Here is a 20,562-nt window from a genome sequence, read left to right on the forward strand (position 1 = left end):
CATGCGAGCGGAGAGAGAAAACAGAATCCTTCATAAACACACGCGCACACGCACACACACACACACACACACACACACACACACACACACACATGACACGAGCTGGGACTCAAACCCTCGTGGCTTACAATGAGCTGTGCTGGGCCCTACCGAACATTTTGTCTTGTTTTCTGTTTGTTTGTGTTCTTTTTATGATTTTATTATATCATATTACATTATCTATTAATTTCTGACATCATTAGCTGATTTCAATGCAGGCGTCTAATGAAAGCCAGTTTGATTGCATTCAGCGTGCTGCTGTCTATAATTTGTGTCCCTTCACGGTGCTCTTGCTAGCTTTAATTGCAATTAGCAATCTGATACACCACTTACTTTTTTACCCTCTACTATATTTGCATTAGCAAACACAGTCTTGTGCACCCACGCAAACACAAACGTGCACGCACACACACGCAAACACACGGCCTGCTGTGTCAAAACAGCGCTGTATTTAACACACCACATGAAAAGGCGTGAAGCTGAGTCATGTGATGGCGAGTTGACGCAGACATGACGGCAGAGACCACTGAATGGATGCTTTTCAAACCGCTTGGCGATAGATGGTTTCCAGCCCAAAATGAGAAAGGAATAAATGAGAAAGACCAAACAAAAAGACGATCCTTTCATTGATGGTAAAACACCGAGGCAGTCATATAAATATATATATATACTCCTCTACTAGTTAATCGCTCCTGGGGATGTGTAATTTTTTAATCTTTTAAGCTTCCATGTTGGTGTTTAATGAGCATTAACAGCACTTAGGTTTGATTGTACACTTGAAGTGCAGGCCTACAAACTGTATAGTGTGTCCCCAAGGGGGGGGGGGGGGGCTACAATGTGACTCCACTATACTGTGCTAATTTTAATCTTGGCGCTACAGTTCTGTTATTAGAAAAATGTGCATCTTCTTGAAATAATAGGAGGCTTTGTTGATTAACAACACCGTTCATTCACAACAAAACCCAATGCAAGAACATACAAGTAAATAATTGTGTTGAAACAAACTGACAACAGGAAACGTGACTGCAGCAAAGCACATTTAAAAAAAGGACCTTAGTGATCATGTGTACATCATAAGTCAAGCAAATTACCCTTTAGTTTTAAAAAAACATTATATTGCATCATGAGCGAGGGAGTATGTTTGTCCAAATTGCTAGTTGACAAACACTATTACTACACTAATAAATACTAATACTAATATACTAATACAAAAAATAAATTGTTCGCACTATATCCCAGGATGCATAGCGGTTAAGCGCCATCGAATTGATCGCATAAAGATAGTTTGCGCACATGGGTTATTAATGACATTACCAAGTGTGACGGTTTTATCATAATTGATAGGCCCATACATCATGCAGACCGATTTCTGTCACGTAATTAGTGTGCAAACCCCCCCCAAAGGCTACCTTAAATCTCTTTAAAATAAAAAAACTCTACATATAGAAATATGGAACCTAGCCCCCCCCCCCCCCCCCCCGGATCTATAGAAACCTACATATATAGATATATGGATCCTTGGGGGGTGGTTCCCTATATCTATATCTATATTATTCTTTTTTGATCTGTTGATGAAGTGATCTGATTGGTAGAAAAAGAAATGGGCTGCTGAAATCGAGCGCAACCTTCCTGCATGAATCTCTTACCTCTGATTAGTGGGTGGGCGTCTCCTGTTTGACGAAACCAAAAATGCAGCACGAGCACACCTAACTGATTTCGGCTGTTCTATTTGTATTCATCTGTTTAAGAGGATAGCAAGTCTCATCAGAACCATAATTCAAAGATTTCCAACTTTGTTGGAACACTAATGACCAGGTAATGCTTCATTTTAAAACCTTTACTCCATTTTAAAACCATTACTGTCAGATGTCTTGACAGTTGACCACAAGGTGATTCTATCAATGCTTTTAATTTATTTCTTCTTCAAAAGAGCAAAATTTGTTTAATATTCCTTTACTCTGGAATGAAATACTCATACAGACATTATGAGTTTAACTTAGGTTAAACTGTTACAAAAGGTTGGTGCTTTTCTGACAATAAACCATTAGACTGTTAATAATAATCAATGTGCTGGATAAGTAGATAAATACTGTAGATAGAATAACCGCCGCTCCACCCTTTTTTCATTCTCTATGGCTTCCTGGGGGCTGAGCCCCTCAAAAAGTCAGAACCTAGATCCGCCCCTGGGCAACTTGCTCTCTAACTAGTGTACTAATGTTCACTTCGTCTCTATGGGGAGTAGGGAACGTGTGCAGGAGGGATCTAACCGGCCCCTCATATCACATCGTGCGGGTTGATGAGATTGCTTCCTGTAAGTTCATCCTCTGAGAATCTCTGATTCGGTTGCAGGAGGGCATCACTGTGTCAGGGCTGAGTTCATGACTGCAGTCGCATGGAGGAGCAGCAGCCGGCGGATCCTTGAGAACTAAACCAACAAGCCCTCTCTCAGAGCAGACCGAGTGTAAATCAAGTGCTCATTATCCCCGCATTCCCCGCCATCATGGACCCCCATGGACCGTGACGCGCTGGTCTGGAAGACTGCCTCCAGAGCCGCGCGGACACGCCGTTGCTTTAGGTACTGAACGAACCTTGATGACCCCCCCCCCCCCCCCCCCAACACACACGCACACACACACACACACACACACACACACACCATTTCATCCACCCCCCACCTCCCCCAGCAACCATCACATCCTCGCACATCCCCCCAGCCACCATCACATCCTCTCACCCCCCCCCCCCCCCCCCCCCCCCCCCCCCCCCACCATAACACCCACCCCCCAGGGGGGGGGGGGGGGGGGGGGGGGGGGGGGGGGGATGTGGGTGGATGTAATGGTCTGTTCTCGTAGCAAACTCAAAAAGGAATAAAAATTGACAGAATGAAGACTTATTTCCCGAGGGCGGAGGATCATAAATCACCTTTCTGCCGAGTCAATAGAAAAATGCTCTTTCTGCTGGGAAATGAAACGCAGGCTTAAAGAGATAGGAGGCTTATGCCACTATACCTGGCCCTGAACTTTACACTGCCTTGGTTGGTTTCGGTGCGAGGATCTATCTGTTGAACAATATCATTAAGTGGAATAGTACCCAGAAGTGACATCAGCGCCGCACCCTTCGAATTACATTAAGGGGCCGTTTTTAAAATGATGGCAGGCATGGGGGGATACATTGGGTAGTTTCTATATGGTGTTTCATCTCAAGCCAAAAGCTTCAGTGTTGCAGCGTGTACATGATATAATATAGACATGCGTGTGCGTCCGTCTCACACACACACACACACACACACACACACCTGCAGACGGTGAGACATAACGGGACTCGGTTTATGACAGCAAAGTTCTGCTTTGATGCCTTTCCCCGTGAACTTAGGACACATCAAAGCTATCTGTATTCTATTCTGGAACTGCACAGCGGAAAAACACAAATGGCCTTTGTCCTCTCGTCAGTCTCAGGTGCTATAATGAATGAATAAACTCTTCTGTAAAACTACGTTTTCAGTCCTTCCTCTAAGCACGTCTTTCTAATTGCCTCATTTAAACCCGTTTAACCAACCATTACAAAATATTTTATAATTAACATAAATTGGCCAGATTGCCATATAAAATGTTATATAGCAATCTGGCCAATTTATGTAAATAATTACATATTCTGTCTCAGTATTACCACTAGATGCATTTAAAGGCATGCAAGACTTAAAGTGTTTATTTGATTGGGAGGATTGTTCACTGGTATTTCAGCAAGAAAATGATTAAGTAATTAATAATTGCATAATGATGTATTGAAAAGCAGCATCGTAACCAGCTAGATGTTTATGATCAGGATGTGTCATCATTTCCCCCAATATAATAGCGCTATTTGTCTCCCTCTAATGGTGGCCAAAACATAAAACGTTCATTTATAAAAAAAGATGACTACTTCATTGCGTCATTCAATTGCTTGGAATATGTTGCTTGTAAAAACACCCATCTCAAAAACGGCCCATTTTCATAAATCCTTTATTTAATATATGAAAGAGGCATTTTCCAACACATTCAGTGTAAAAGACCATGTCCCACACGTTTCAAGAGTATTTTGCAAGCCTACGCCTGAAGGCCTTTTAATATGCAAGACAAACCATGACAGAATAATGGACAACTCGCTTGTCTACTCTGCCGGTTATTGTTGCAATCTTAGAAAATAAAAAGATATACAATTATCACATGCTCCAAACAAACGTCAAACAAAGACATCAGCATCTATAAAAAAAGATAAGCTCTGCTTAGACTTCTTCCACGTCCACATTATGAGTTCTGTGGGCAAGGCTTTAATGCCCGTCGACTCCGATTTAAACCCCGTCGGACGTACTTAGGCATGACCAACGACGGGCCGTGACTGCAGGTTAAAAAGGTACGTGTCCGACATTGCATTGTATCAGGCCGGATCTGTGTGTCAGTCACAGGCATGCACCGGTTGGGAGAAGCCTGTATTCATTCTCCACTGTGACGCTTGTGCCCGCTGCGTCAGAAAGACCCAGCAGGTTGCAAACGTCAGCGGGTTGTGAGGTAGACATGGGAACATTTTCTGCATGTTAAGTTATATAGAGGGACCAAAAGGAAGCAATCAATCCTACACATTAAATGTATATGTTAATTATTAGCACACATATCTCGAGCTGGAACTGATTAACATCAACTGGGAAGGTCGGGGGGTGGAAAACACACCTAACAAAATGTAGCACGAATAATGGAACACAAGCGCTCCTTTCTGATGAATTGTTTGTGAAAGAATTCAAACGTGCAACAACTAAAATACCCCCCCCAGTAAGTACACAGTGCCGGTCGCAGTCCTGGAATTTGCATGCGTTGTACGTTGCAGAGGGCTGAGGTATAGGTCCATATTGAAAGAGACATTTGTGGCATACATAAGGCTCCTCTCTCCTTGGAACCTATTAAAGCAGTGGCTCCCAACATTTTGTGGCTTGTGACCCCTTTTTCAGTTCTGAAAATGTTTGCCAGCCAGACTCTAAATCTTGTTGATCTGCTTCCGAACGAATAGTTTTTATCCAATCAATATCTCCTGGTAAAATCAATATCCCAGTGAACGTAATCGCATCACTCTACTACACACCAAGTGATTCGCTCATAGCAATGAATTATAAGGCAGTCAGTTTGTAGATACTGGAAAACTAGGAGGCATCCTAAAGAAAAGCATTGTTTGCTAAAATGGATCAAATGTCCAGTTTATGTCAACTATCTCCCATGACTTTATATGTACATCAGGGGACCCGGCGTTGGGTCCCGACCCCAAGTTTGGGAACTACTGTATTATAGGGTCCACAAGGGACCTATTCAACATTGCCAGGCTATCATGCTTAAAAGGGACAAAATAACAATTAGCTGCCTGCTCTCTTCATCCACCGTCCCCTGCATAAAAACAATTACCAAATATAATTGTCTTCGGTGGGAAACAAACATCAGAGTCCAACAGCAAATAAGCCTAATGGATTGTGCATATTAAGGGGTTGTACACGCCTACCGTATGGCGAGGGCTTGGTAATTATTCTACCCCAACGAACGTGCGTGTGTGTTGCCTAGCAACAGTATGGACATCATGGAGAAAAGACCAGCTTGGCATTGCGATCCCTTACCTGTCTTAGTTTATTACATCTGTTCATAATGGAGGAGGGGGGGGGGGGGGGGGCACACTCAACACAGAAATCCCTGACTGTGCAGAAGCAAGACAGGAATGTATTCAGACCCTGAGTGAAGCGGTGGCCCCAGAAGCAGTGTACTCAAAGACGTTTGGAATGGGACAATGCATCCACGTTAAAAAGATCAAGTCAAGAAAATAAAAGGAAACCTATACATTACACCTAAGCATTTTGGTGTCGGAAAACCTAAGTCGAGTCGAACGATAAAGATTTGGGTTGAAAATGGTGCGTCAGGGCATTGTTGCCTGCACTCCCCTCCTACTGTGTTTAATGGTTGACAGGGGAATGACCTTAAATACTAATCTGGTCATTGAGAGTGATTTAAGATTCCATGGCTGCAGAATCGTTCCACAGCGGAATCATTTACAAATGAAGCCACTGGTTAGAGAATAGCAACCATTTGACCTTCTCGTGCTCGTATCAAAGAGCCCGGTGAAAACACCCTTGGCCGTTTTGAGGATGCATGGCAGAGAGGAAGATGGGGACAGCAAAGTGTTATGCTTTGTACAGAGTCAAACAAATGATGATCTGTGATGCTCACAGTAAAGCAACAGTCAAAGGGAATATAATTGGATAAATTGAAGTGCTAGGCGCTGTTGCCCTGGACGTTGTACTAAATACCACTAGTCATCCGTAAAGCAGCATTCATGTTATATTGTGTTTGAAGAGACCTAAGTGTATATCCAATTAAACAACATTGTAAATCCATGCGCATGACAAGAGCTCAGCAGAAACAATACTATGATGTGAAAGTTGTGAGTGACATTTTAAACGTATTAAATTATTGAAAACAGGCACTTGTCCCTCGGTTGGTAAAGGAATTAGCAGATCTAATCACATTCAAGTTAACCAAGAAAAGGCTTATTAGCAAGGCCAAATTACACTGTTGTTTCCTCTCATAATGGAATCCCCCATCAATGAGATATGTTTATGAGTCATCTGGAGGCTCCCTTGCAATATTTGGTTTCCATCAGGGAAGAAAAGTGTTTCCTCTCCCCGAGATTCTACACCTGGCGAAGTTAGCAAACACCCGTATGCATATCAAAAGTAAACAGCATACTATGTCATAACGGCTTCAACCTCACAATTCAAAGACATAAAAATGAAAAAGCAATAGAACATGAAAACCATAGTTTGGACACCCCAGTCCGGTGAATGGAACCAGGCCTCGGTCCAGACATCCCGCGTCCCTCGGGGACGCTTGGGGAAAATAACAAAGAGGTACCCCAAACTCAGCTAAGAATACCCCAATAAAGCCAGATTACAACACACCTTAAATTGATAAACCGATAAAGCAGAGATTCCCACGGGTTTGTGTATAGTAATATTTACCTGAAGGTAGCCCGCGGGTTGCCTCGGTTACCTGTGCCAAGCTGTAGCTGGATGCTGGGTTGCCATAGGTAACCTGTGTTACGCAGTAGCTAGACCCGGGGGTTGCCTTGGTAAAAAGGTTGACCTGTAGCTAGACCGAAGGTTACCTTGGAAACCGGTGCTCAAAAAACTCAGGGGATCCAGCTGTGCCCTGTAACCTGCAAACTTGTGTTGACGAAAGTAAAAAATATGGGTTACAAAAGAAAGGAAAAAAAACACTAAATAATGGCACCTTTATATATATATATATATATATATATATATATATACACACACACAACTTAAAAAAAGTTTTGAATCCCTCTGTATATGCGTTTAAAATGTGGCCTACTTGACCGGCCAGTGTCGGGTCTTCAGTGGTCATGTGGGGTGACCAGAACGACTCCCCGGGTAGGAATGCATGAGTAAGACCTCATCCGATCCACGCCCGACGACGGCCGTCGATGAACAGTTCTAGTGGAATGTGATACGTGAGGGACGGCAGCGCCGGGCGGCGGCTTGTGTGACATCAAGACGACGGGAGACAAAGCATTCAGAAGGCTCCAGTCACGTGTTCTTTCCGCGCAATTAATTCCTCCAGTCGCCCGGCGCTCCCTACCCTTGGTCCCTTGGCGGGGGGGGGGGGGGGGGGGGGGGGGGAGAGCCGGGGGAGAACACCAAACAAAAAAAGGACCCAGAGAGAAACCCGAATACAAACGCTCCAGACTGTGAGGTGTGCTTGAGAGCGAACCCCCCCCCCAGCTCCGTCAGGGTCCGGTCTCCCCCAGCACCGTGGTAAACAAGCCGTTGTGTTGATTCTCCCCGACCCCCCGCCGCCCCCAATCCTACCTCCAGCCGACATGGCAGATAGTCTGGGAGGTAAACTCTGTTGTTTTTCTGTCAGAATGGTTGTGTGTGTGTGTGTGTGTGTGTGTGTGTGTGTGTGTGTGTGTATGTATATGTGTGTGCGTGTGTGTGTGTGTGTGTGTAAAGAGCATCATGCTGCTGCTGCTGCCCCCCCTCCCCCCTCTTCAGGTGACCTCTGCTCCCGAGGACGGACCTCACCAGCTGGCTCTGACCGCACCCACGTCGCTCACCAGGTTCTGAGCGAGGCAGATACCAAAGATCTACACACACACACACACACACACACACACACAGAGAGACATACTTGTACCAGTTCATAAGCAGTGACGTAAAGGCTCCCATTATAAAAGCTCAGCGATGTAATGACCAGCAGGGGGCAGTAATAACCAAATCTGAATACAGCCATAGGTAGTGTTAGAATATGGCTGCACTTAAGGTTTGGGCCAAACCTTAAGTGGATGAGGTCACCGTTCAACTTAGGTGCATCTTTTCATCGTGTGTTTGAAGAGGCGCACTCACCTGTAAAAGTGCAACACAGACAAAGACTCCAGACACAACGATCAGGTTCTCCTGAAGCCACTTCTCGAACTGGCCCACGCAGCCCTTTGTGTTGATAAACTTCAGCTGGTCCGACTCCTATCACACAGAAAAAAATGGCAAATTTTATTCAAACACAGCAGTAACAGTCGACTATAAATGCAGTGTTTCGTGTTCAGCATCACTGGGTACGACTGGGGCCTTTGGACGGAGCGTGAGTCACACTGAGCACTGGAGCTGTGACCTTTTGACTAACACGAGGGACAAGCACATTGTCTAATGGGGGGCGGTTTAGCGGCTGCCATCTCGTCGACTGGCGGGCTGGCCGAGACCGCTGCCGTCATGGGGAGATGGCGACGGGGGGGGACATTATGAGATCATGGGAGCGATGATGCTCCCAGTCGCTCAGGACGGCTGATGACCAAAAAAAATCAACAAACTCAGTTTATGTGTCGTTACCAAAACCCCCCCCCCCCCGATTGTGCTGCGTACGCGTCAGCAGCGGTCGGAGGCACAGGGGTCCCCGACACAAAGGGGGTGCGTGTCGTTAAAAGGTCCCTTCCTGCAATGGTTTCTTTGTGACATTATGAGGAGACCCCCTTTGTCCCGCCGCAGAAAAACAAAACCAGGGCTAGTCCAGTCGGAGCCGGCGGGGGGTCGCAGGCGGCCCACGGGCGGCAAATGGCGCGGCGGGAAGCTGAAGTGTTGTTGTTGTGATGGTGACCTTCCCCTCGGGCTATTTTAGCCCGGTCTGTATTGTTGTGCTAGCCTGCTCCACCTCCCGAGTCCCCTGCTCTTTCCCCTGTCCTGCAGCACGACTACAGTTCATAGACCCCATGTACATCCAATGATTGTGCTTCACCGACAGATTTAGTACACCGCCGAGCGCAGCAGAGGAAGCGTGTATATATTTATATATATATTTATATATATTTTTATAAAGCATCCAGTGGGGTAGGTGGTTGACGTGATGGCAGGGTGCCTAGCAACAGTGCCTCACAGCCCTTCCTGACTGCAGTGCGTTTGTAACCACCACACCCACCCCCATCCCAACACACACAAACCCTGACACACGCACACACCCACACACACACACAGGCTCCTGCCAGCGAGGCTGCAGATTACAGAGTGCAGCCGGGCTTCTCTCCGTGCTATAACGGGACTCTAATTATCCCCGTTAGAAGAACAATCTGTTATTAAGGGCGAAGCGAGTGCAGCCCGTCGGCCGTTAACCCTACACATGCGTGCCCCGTGTGTACATGCATGCACACTTCTGTACATGGGAAAATAAAGAAAGACACCGTCCCGTGCAACTCAAAAACACAAAACAACAATTTTTTCTTTCTGGTCCGAGTTGTTCAGTGCGCTATGGACCAGATCAAAGTCTTCCAGAGTTTGTGTCGGTCGTACGTCAGTAGGCAGGCCAAACACCCTACCCTGTCCTGAGCCAGCGCAGCGAGAGACAAGAGCAGACTTTGTCTCGATTGGCAGCCTTCCCTTAGCAACTGCATAAATCTCCTGAACGTAGCGCGCACTCACGCACGCGCACTCACGCACACGCACACGCACACACACACGACCCCCCCCTCCGCTCAGAGAACAGTAAGTGTAACTGGCACCCACGGACATCCTTGCGTCCACGAGGAAATGCAGACCAAGGGCTTTGTGACGGGATGGAGGGCTGCTGTGGCTAGGCCCACTAGATCAGAAGCACGGGAACAGAGAGAGGGGGGGGGAGAAGAAGACACCTACCGCTTTAAGCCGCACGTCGTAGCCACACTGCGTGTTGATGACGTCCTCCTGTAAGGCACAGAGACACGGACAATTAGCTCACCGCAGGTTAGCCGTGATGACTCCGACTGGAAGGTGCAATTGGTAGGTTTAGAGGCTATACAAACACCTAGAAAACACGATTAAGGCCGGATGAACGAGTTGCTTTAATGAGTTTCAAGCAATGGCTTGAAATGACCGGCGAATGAAATGTAATGGCCGGGTGCGATTCCAGGAATCGTATTTGTTTCGTCGCACTGCACCGGTGATTCCAAGAGGCCGAATGGCAGATGGGGGAAGAGGCTAACAGGTTTGAACAGCAGATACATCTGAGCGTCGGCGGCGCGGCGTGCTGGAGCCTTACGGCGGGGTCTTTGATGCAGCAGGAGAAGGGAACCCCACACCTCTCCCGGCTGGGGTTGTTGTCGGTGCAGTTGAAGTACATGTTGAGGTTCCAGTCGTTGGGCCCGTGGGCCCCGCAGCACGACCACTGTGGAGGGAACACACCGGGGTCAGGACGTGGGAGTGCAAAGGGCGGCTGGCGACCCGGAGAGAAGGCCACGAAGGAGGGGGTGAACCGGGTGTAAAAGGGGTGTAGCTCGGATCGCTGCACTGGTGAGTGAGCCCCGAGTTGGATGAGAGTCGATAAAATGTCCGTAATGCGACGCTGAAGCTGTCTCAAGGCTCTTAATCTGTAAATCCGTTCAAACAGTTCAGTCCGAGGAAACGATGCATTATCACATAAAAGAGAGAGTTGAAAAGTGGCTGGATCAGGGGGGGGGGGGGTGATATAGACTCACGTAGTTTTGTGCAAAATCTATGAGGTTCTGCAAATCGATGTCGTCGCGGTACGCCTTGACGTTATTGTTGATGAAGAAGTTGAGCTGGTCTTTGATCCAGTCCTTGAAGACCAAGGCCAGGATCCCGGCGGTCAGCTCCAGGAAGAATATCAATCCCAGGAACACAGAGAACTGGACGGACACACACACACACACACACACACACACACACACACACACACACACACACACACACACACACACACAGTTGTTTCCTTTGGCACAAACTCCATCAATTGAAACATTGTCTGCTTTACCTTTTGTTTATGCAGCGCAACAAAATACAAACGGGCAGCTCAGATTTGTGGTTTTCGATCAAAGCGCGACGCAGGGGCAGCCCTGATTGATGGATCAACCCAGACTTGAGTGGGGCCTTTCAGGCGGCGGCAACAACAACAACAACAACAACAACAACAACAACAACAACCACCATCCCGGGGTGTTCCATTAAGTCTTCCTTCTTTCCAGTAATCGTAACAAGACTACGGGTCTGGCCGATAAATGCGCCATATCGTAAAGACTCAGCACACCTGCCCTTAACACCACAAAAGCCCCTGAACGGTTCCTCTGCAGCCAGACCCACTGGCTGTGCTAATGGGCCTGGGGAGAACCTAATGGCTGCTCTGAGTGGCAGCGGGCTATCGGCCCTGCTCGACGCTCGACACAGTGAGGCCCCATTAGGATAACGAAATGACCCAGAAGGCTTCGTCCGGGACGCACGCTTTGGAGCGTGTGGTCAGCTCAGGGCAGGATCGTAAGCCGACATGACAAGTTGTTTTCATCTTAAGAAAAAATATTATGGTCGGAGCAGGGAGATAAATATCGGCCCCGGCTGTGCGGTGAGTAGGGTGTGAGCTTCAATTTCAGAAATACCTTCTTTTCTTTTTTTTACGTTTTTGGCTGCCAGGTAAAGACGCTGTGCCACAGATCAAAAGTGACACGAAATCATCCTTTCGAAACAAAACAACATTGAGGTTTCATGGCTCCAACAGAAAATCTCTACTGCAAACCAGCGACGGAGCCCTGCTCTGGTGTGAAGCACAGGCGTGGAGGTGTGAAGTGCCGCTGAGAGAGGGGGGGTATCGGGTGCTAATGTGTGTGGGGGGCTGACGCGACGCAGGGGGAGAGGAAGTGTCGATGAGCATCTGCGGCGGTGGCTTACAAACTTGAGCAGAACCGTGTTCTCTCGGAGAGCCCCGATGCAGCCGGCGAAGCCCAGCACGAACATGACGGTGCCCACCACCATGAAGAGCCACACGGGGTCGAAGCCCCCCAGGTCGGTGATGGACGACAGGTTGGCCAGCACTCCCTGGGGGAGGGAAAAGCAGTGTCATGGTGGTATCACAAAGATACAACAGACGGGATACAGAGACCCTTGTCAAAGTCAGACACCAGAAATGTCACTTTCCATCGGTTTGTAAAAGGGGGAATACATTAGAATTATTACATTTCCCACCTAATTTATAATTACCCTAATCTACGAGCCAGTGAGTAATATTCAGTGAAGGTAAGAGATCAGAATCAGCTTGGATATAGTCTGCATTCATGGTTCAGAATCAATACGGACGCTGAAACCCGATCAAAGTTGCGTCCCTGGTGTCATGTTGTCCCTTTGTTTCTCTCACACACTCGATAAACGAAAGGCTTTCTGAGCAAGCTGCTATGGTGCAAGGGTTGTTTTCTAATCCTGTGTACAAGGTTGTCTTCAAAGCTTGTGGGATACTGGTAGAGAATGTTAAGATCCGCTCTGGGCCTATGGCCCCTGAAACAATTGGCAAAAAGGGGAATCGCATGCTTCTCACAGTCTCCCGTACATGCTCAGAAACAGACAGTTCTCTTCCTCTTTTAACAGCTGTTCTAGCAGCCACCCCGAGGCCGCCCATTCCGCTTCCTGTCAGGCCTCTCATGTCAGCCCTGTGCCCACATCCTGTTTACTTCCATGACGAATCCGAAACCAGAAGAATCTGAATCCGTTTGGAAAATTACCCGAGAAATGTTTTGATTACACTCAAACACTACACGGCCGGATAACGACGGCACGGTTGGTTTTTTGGAACAATATAAATCTGATGCTGTGGAAAACTGCTTTTGATTAAAATCTTCAACTTTAAATCTGCGTTATAGAGTCCTGAGGCAACATGGCTGGTAGTAATGGTCCCAGTCACACAGAGATTTAAATGTAGTCCCCCCTGCTTTTTACGACGTTACAAATCATGGGCTCCGTCTTTGCAAAATAATAATGTTTCTTCACTTAAGAACTTATCTTTAGTCCTCCATTATTTATTGTTGTAAACAAAGTTTGTGATGGTGACTCTCTGCCTGTTATGCGTTCTCTCTTTGATGCATTATTCACTCAACCAACTGGTGTAGCCCTTGAATGGCTGATGAGAGAACTTCAGCTGGGAGGCACATTTTGATTCCTTCGATATGTCTTCACAACTGCTGAACTGAAAATCCAGCCATCTGGCCTTTATGGGGATCCTCGCCGTCGAAATAACTGCCACAAAACAATATATAATTGGACAAATTATTTGGCCTAATCTGCACTAGACACTAGACATTAAGGAGCAGAATTCATCAAGCGTGGAGCTTCTAAATTAAATGAATAGACGATAATAGCCCTATGGTTTCTCCTTTGTGCCTTTCGTCTTAAGACCGGATAGCTCATTGAATTGATTACGATACGACACAGCAACCCATCCAAGAGGTCCTTGGGATCTCGGAAGCGGAGGGCGACGGTGTTTACGCAAGCATTTAAAATGGAGGCTCAACGAACGCTTGTCACAGACGCATAACTCACCGGGGGTATATAAAAATAATGTACTTTGCGAGGTGGTGAATCATGCATTTTAAGGACCAACACCAGCTGCTCTGGCATTATGGATTGTGGTTTTAATATTTGTTTTGCCATTGAGTGATTTGGGGGGGGGTTGCAACAGTAATCAAGATGGACGACCATCACACTTCCGGCGTTTCCCCTCTCAATACCTACTCGCCGTAGGTGAGGACCACAATACAGCGATGAATATGGGCTGGAATGTGAACTACGTTATTGTAGCAATCATCTCAACCTATTCTGAGTTCATGGGAGTGGTTGTTATGTTTTTCGCGAGAATACGTACCTTCTCCGCCCATGCCCACAGGCCAACGGCCAGGAATGCGGCACCGAGTAACTGCAACAAAGAACAAAGGAGGAAGATATTAAGGTGCAGTCAGGTATCGAGGCATAGGTATTTAGGATAGTTAACTGTATTCAATGCTGATTCACTAATTTCCCCGTGATGCCGGAACGACATTGACAAATTGATCCTGTGTGAGTTAAGCACTTTGGTTTTGCAATGCACACGATTCATGAATATGAATATGTACTCATGTCCCAATTTGTACATACTCACACCGACAGACATACCGACGCGCACACCTACAGACGTACATATGCCCACGCACGTGCACACAAACAGACAGATCAATACAGCCGTTGAACTTTGCAAATGAGGTATTTTGGACGGATGCGTGCAGCGAGTGTGGGGGCTTCTGAGGACGGCTCCCCATAGAGTGCCTGTAAAAATGCACTCCTTCCCGTAATCAGCTAGCATGCAAAGCCTATGGTGTCTGCCCACCGAAATGCTAATAGAGGGGAAGCTCCAATGTTCTAGGTGGTTGGTTCACTTAATGACTGTCGAATATCACTTCCAGGGATACGACTCAAATAGCTCTCCCAAGTATGGTTTCAAAGTGAGACCGAATATATTGCACATGCATGCAGATTCTTCTTCTGCAGAGCCCTTCTATTCTAGTCACACCAAAGAAAGCCCACTATTGCTGAGGGAGCTCATATATACTTATTATATTTACGACGAAAGGACTTCTCTTTTCCTTCAGGGAAACGTCGTTAATGAGCAGGTATGTTAAAAGCTTCCTACAGGTAGAATGAAACAAGAGACCTTTAGGCTTGGAGTCCAAGACCATAACCCCATTTGTAATCGTTCCTCTAATATAACACCAATTGCATATGACCATGACAAAGAATGAAACATCCCGACACCATATTGCTAGAAAAAAACAAAAAAGAAGCTGATTCAATCAGGAGAGGTGACGCCACCGGTTGAAGCCAGTCAGCACATGCAAAACAAGAGGCACAATGCTACACTATATGCAAAAATGTCCTGAATTGGCCCAATGACATCCTCTGTGCTGGTGAAAAGGACACAGGGCCGGAGGCTAGAGGGAAGGGAGGCTAGGAGAGCCAGGAGACGATCCAGATTCGAGAAGGAGAGTGTGTATTAATCCCTTTAGCCTCTTGACTCTGAATAATCCCTGCAGATTAAGGAAAGCAACAACCAGAAGTGACCTGCGTAAAGGCTCCCCTAGAGGGAATGTGTTTTGTCGTTTTTTGAGATTTGATTTTAACCCTGTGCTGATTTGCATGTCTTGATTGGAGCTGGAATACCTGAAACGGATCATATAAAAAGCCGGAATGATTTAAGGGTTGAACAAGATTCACACGAATATCAATAAATGCTATTTACATGATATATATCTATATAGATGTAGATAAATATCTATATATATATAGATATATATTACAAATGTTAATGACAATGATTTGTAAAACAAAGGGTTTTTGCTTGGTATTGAAACCTGTGTATAACGATTTTTCCCCTCAAAATGTCTTTCTTGGCCGCAATCGTTTTAGTTATGTCAAAGCTAATTCCGCTGTGTTCTTTCTGCCGGCGTCTAATCTGAAACTGATCTTCCTCTGTTATTCACGTCTTAATTCTAATTCTCCTTTAAACTAAAGCAGCAGCAGGACGAGTAGCCAACCAAATGTTTGAACAATGAAACTTTACTCTGACCGGAATACAAATAGTCTGCTGCTTGTTTAAACAGCAGCACGCAGAAATAGCCAAACTCATGCCGCAGGAATGCACTTGTGTTGTAATATTTTATGGATATCACCTGCACTATATCTCCTGCACAACAAGAGTGTTGAATTTCACTTCTGAATAGCGTTTTGCAGTGTATTCTTTGTACACCTTCATGCTGTGTTTCCCCACCTTGTGCCTCTTATGCACACGGAGTCAAAGGAGATAAGATTGCTCATTCATAGATAAAGATATTTGATGATACATTATTGATTATTAAAGTATGATGACTTAAAAGGTTTAAATAAAGGTTCCATCAAAGGTCCTGTATACAATAAGACACCCAAATTATTTTGACAACTACTTATTACTAAGTGATGCGCCTTGATTCACCGCAATATTGTCATTAAGAGATGGTGGCAGATGCTAATTGGGTAAAATGATCTGTGTGGGAGCAGAAGATAAAAAACATAGTATAATAATATCCTTAATATCTCCTTAATCACTGTTTACATATGATTCAATTTAATAATACAAGATATCAGTGGATGCCTGTGTTGTCTTTTTTTTTTTTCGTGTGTGTGTGTGTGTGTGTGTGTGTGTGTGTGTGTGTGTGTGTGTGTGTGTGTGTGTGTGTGTGTGTGTGTGTGTGTGTGTGTGTGTGTGTGTGTGTGTGTGTGTGTGTGTGTGTGTGTGTGTATCGAGGGGCTCCCTCTACACGTGTGGACCAAGGGATTATGAACAGTCCAGTGGCTTCCCTCTAAGCCAGCTGATCCTGTTAACCTCTACTAACTAGCAAAAGGAACTCCGCTCCATGCTACTGCCCACTCACAACACACACACACACACACCAATGGGCTTACCTAAGCGAGCTTTCTATCAGACCCCAGATCACTACTCACTTCACTGCATCCCAAGACAAGTCCTATATTCTACATACAGTCTTAATTCTCCATGCTTGATGATGAATCTGAGGCTCATCGATGTTCCAAGCTTGGATTAATTTGTTTGCCCCCCCCCCCCCAAAAGCAGGAGGATGTATCCAATTGGAAAGCAGTCAAGACGGGGGTCTACAGCGGTAAACGCAGAAGCAGAGCCTGCTAATAACATCCAGCCCAGCGCTTCCACCACCATCAGCAACTCGATTACAGACTAACAAGCTCTTAATTACCGCGTTCACAGCCCGCCCAAACATCCTCTGCAGCAGGGTGAAGGAGAAGATGTGATTTATTGGTTCGATGCAAGGAATGTGTCTATTCTAAGTCCGAGACAAGGCATGTTGTTCCTGGGTGAGAGAGCGTCTGACTGCCAACAGGCTCAAGTGCCGAAAAATAAATTAAACTAGAAAATAGCATTTGCATTCTTCTTCCATAGGGGAAAAAAAAAAGACACTCAAGCCATGAAGCCATGTTTAGACAACCTTTTTGAATCCCATTCAAAAATCATTCCAAGGCAAACCCTAAATTTGGCTTTGAAATTCATGTGGGGAGGGGTTGGGTTGTAATATCTATCCATATGGAACGGCACCAGTTTAACAGCATGAGAACAGGAGACCTTTGTAGGGTGATCATTGACGCAAATGGTCGACCATGCCAGAACTTGTTGTCTCTCTCTCTGACGGGATGTACAGCAGACGGAAACTAAAAGGGAAGACAACACCCCAATGAGTCAGTCCTCCCTGGCTGATAAGTAAGCAAGTCAGACCGGAGACAGAGAGCTCCTCTCACACGGTATCTGTGATCACTCAGTTATATTAAGAAAAGAGTACAGAATGTGAGCCAAGTAGGGGACTTTGGTGTGACCGCCACTACTTTCGAGAGGTGTTGAGTGCTCCTCTCTGAGATGTGACTAGAGGTGTGTAGGTGGGGGGAAAGGCGGTAAAGGAAGAGGAGAAAAACAAGCCAGAAAGCAAGTGCATCCCATCTGCTTGTCGATGGCATAGCAGGACAAGCATCTGGGGGGGACAGGACGCAGAGCAGACAAGCATGGCTCTTAGCCCCCCACCCAATCCCACGCCTTGCTTCTGTGTGTGTGTGTGTGTGTGTGTGTGTGTGTGTGTGTGTGTGTGTGTGTGTGTGTGTGTGTGTGTGTGTGTGTGTGTGTGTGTGTTTTCCCTAGAAAGACAATGCTGTAGTGCAGAGAAATTTAACACAATGGTGGTGGAAGGACTGAATGGGTTGCCTGAATGAGGAGGGTTGGGTAGTATTCAGGGCTGTGGGGCCTTTCCTTCAGACAGTGTGTGGGAACCTCTGGGCTGCACAGACACGCCATACGCCATTCTATACCCACATATATTATAAACCGTCAGCAACCAGACTATTGCTTCATGGTAGACTGAGAAGATGAGGGTGGATTCATGGGGGGATGGATTGGAAAAAGAAGATGGAAGAATACATAAAAATATATAAATGTATAAATACATATTTCCCAAACACAAAAATCAGTAAGCACAAAACTATGCTACTTTCATGATCAGAATATGTTGAGCCAGAAGTTTTACAACTTGAAGAGGATTCTTCATATACATAAACTATTGTATGCACCGTTTTTACCTTTTTACTCAAACTTTTGAAGAAAGACCTTGCCTTGGAGTCGGCTTTATATTTTATCATCTGCTTGACTGACAGAAAGTTCAAGGGTCTGATGACGCACTGATGCCGGGGTGTGTAAATAAGCAAACTTACAAATGTATTATTCGACAACGTTATATTCTGTCAAAGACAAATAGACTAATGACAACTATGATTAACAACTTTTATCAGACCATTTGAAGGGGAATCAATCAATCAAACAATCGAGAGAGATGAAGATGAGATTTATATTGATGTATTTATGAATGTATTAATGTATCGATGACCTGATATATTAATGGGTTTATGAATGTATGCAAAATGTTTGGATAGATAGATGGACGGGCGGATGTCTGACCACACATATTGACAGGAAATAGATAGTCGAAAAGTCATCCAACTCAAGGAAAACTTATAACTTACCCAAAATATGATGTTGAATCCAAACAAGACGTATTTGACCCAGCAGCTGACTTCGGCTCCTCTGTAGTGTTGATGTTTTCTACTCATTATTCTGAACTACAGGCGCTAGCCTGTGTGTTAGCTCACCAGGCTAATTAAAGAGAGCAGCTCAACTAAACGTCCAGTTTTTAAAGCACTGGGACAAGTGTTACCTGGCTCCATAAGCCACGGCATCGACCTGCCTTCTATCCAACATTAACAAACAAATGAAAAGTAGATAATTGACAACACTTTTGCAGTTCGTTCACGTAAACCAACTGGTCGGCTAAGGTGGCTAGCAAGTTATCTTGCTAACATCAGCAGCTAACAACAACAATTCCAGAAACGCTCCTTAAGTACGTTGAACGCACAGACATTTAACTCCAGAGGAATCTATAACTGTTCAATGTTGAGCTGATATCGCGTGTAGAACCTGATAGTGATGAACCTCTTCGGGTAAAATACTACTTTTCCGTTGCTGTTAACGTTAATAGCCTGAGAAACTCATCCTTCTGTTGTGTTGTGTTCTGAATACAACTCCTTGCTGTCAAACAAGGAAACGCGCTACATTGTCCGGCTGAGAGAGGATCCCGAGTGGTAACGTTACGCCGGTCTATCGCTACGCAATTCCTGTCTCTACGATCCCAAGGGCTGAGGCCGACAGAGTCAAGTCCCGATATGCGGGGAAAATAAAACTAACACCAAAGAAAATAAAATACTTTTTTTTATGTGGAATTTGGCAAAGTTGTCTTTCGCAACTAAACTCCTGCATCTGATAGTCCCGCCCTCGTTCTCGCCATAACGATCATTTGGAGTTTCTCGTCGTGAGATGAGAACGCCTGGTAACGAGGATGTTACTACAATGTAGTGCCGTCGCCCTCTCCCTGACCTAGGAGAGCCAAGAGTGACCTCTAGCGCCCTAGCTGGCAACCTTTGTGGTGGACAACACAAATATATGATTGCTATTATTTTATTCAGAGATGTTGGTTAATGTATATGGTCAGATATACCAGCAATTGAGCCAATATATATGCAAACCCACCACCAAATAAATTCATGTTAATATTCATGTTCACCTTTTGATGTTTATTTTTATTTTCCATTAGTAGGCTTATAAGTTGTGGACACTATGAATTATCATGCCTTCCCATCTCATACATATATATGATAAATGAACAATAAAAAGTCACAACAGAAATGAATGTATGCAAATAGGCCTATTTAAACTTGTATCTGCAATCCTACAGATGGCAGTCTATGACCCTATGAAGCTTTTGGCCTTGGTTGCTCTGTTCACCTTATATGCTTGTGCAATGAATACTGATCATTGAATGCACGGTAGTAGATACCCATGAAATGAAAAAGATAATGTCATAAGCATTGGAAATTGTGGCATTTTTTTCCAAATTCAATCGCATAACTGAAGAGCTCTACACTTGAGGTGTGTCACAAATATCACTGGATTGTTTTGAATATGTGTATATAAAAGACGCAAAAGTGCATATAAGAAAGACCACCGATTATATTTAAGAAGCCATTAGGTCAAGGTGAATCAGGGGTTGGTTACGATCTGTTGCCAATGGATATTAATT

General features: G+C 45.3%; 1 protein-coding gene across 1 annotated transcript; it reads right to left on the bottom strand.

The window, feature by feature from the left end:
- Positions 1-4,020: 4,020 nt before the first annotated feature.
- tspan17 (tetraspanin 17) lies at positions 4,021-19,808 on the bottom strand. The gene is made up of 8 exons (XM_030367455.1): positions 18,953-19,808; positions 14,217-14,267; positions 12,257-12,403; positions 11,056-11,226; positions 10,620-10,745; positions 10,238-10,285; positions 8,468-8,584; positions 4,021-8,208 (listed from the first exon to the last, which is right to left on the bottom strand). The coding sequence occupies exons 1-8, from the start codon at positions 19,037-19,039 to the stop codon at positions 8,143-8,145; spliced, it is 813 nt and encodes a 270-aa protein (XP_030223315.1). The 5' UTR covers positions 19,040-19,808; the 3' UTR covers positions 4,021-8,142.
- Between the last annotated feature and the right edge of the window lie 754 nt (positions 19,809-20,562).

Source organism: Gadus morhua, chromosome 10 (genome assembly GCF_902167405.1).
Source record: "Gadus morhua chromosome 10, gadMor3.0, whole genome shotgun sequence".
Lineage (NCBI taxonomy): Eukaryota > Metazoa > Chordata > Actinopteri > Gadiformes > Gadidae > Gadus > Gadus morhua.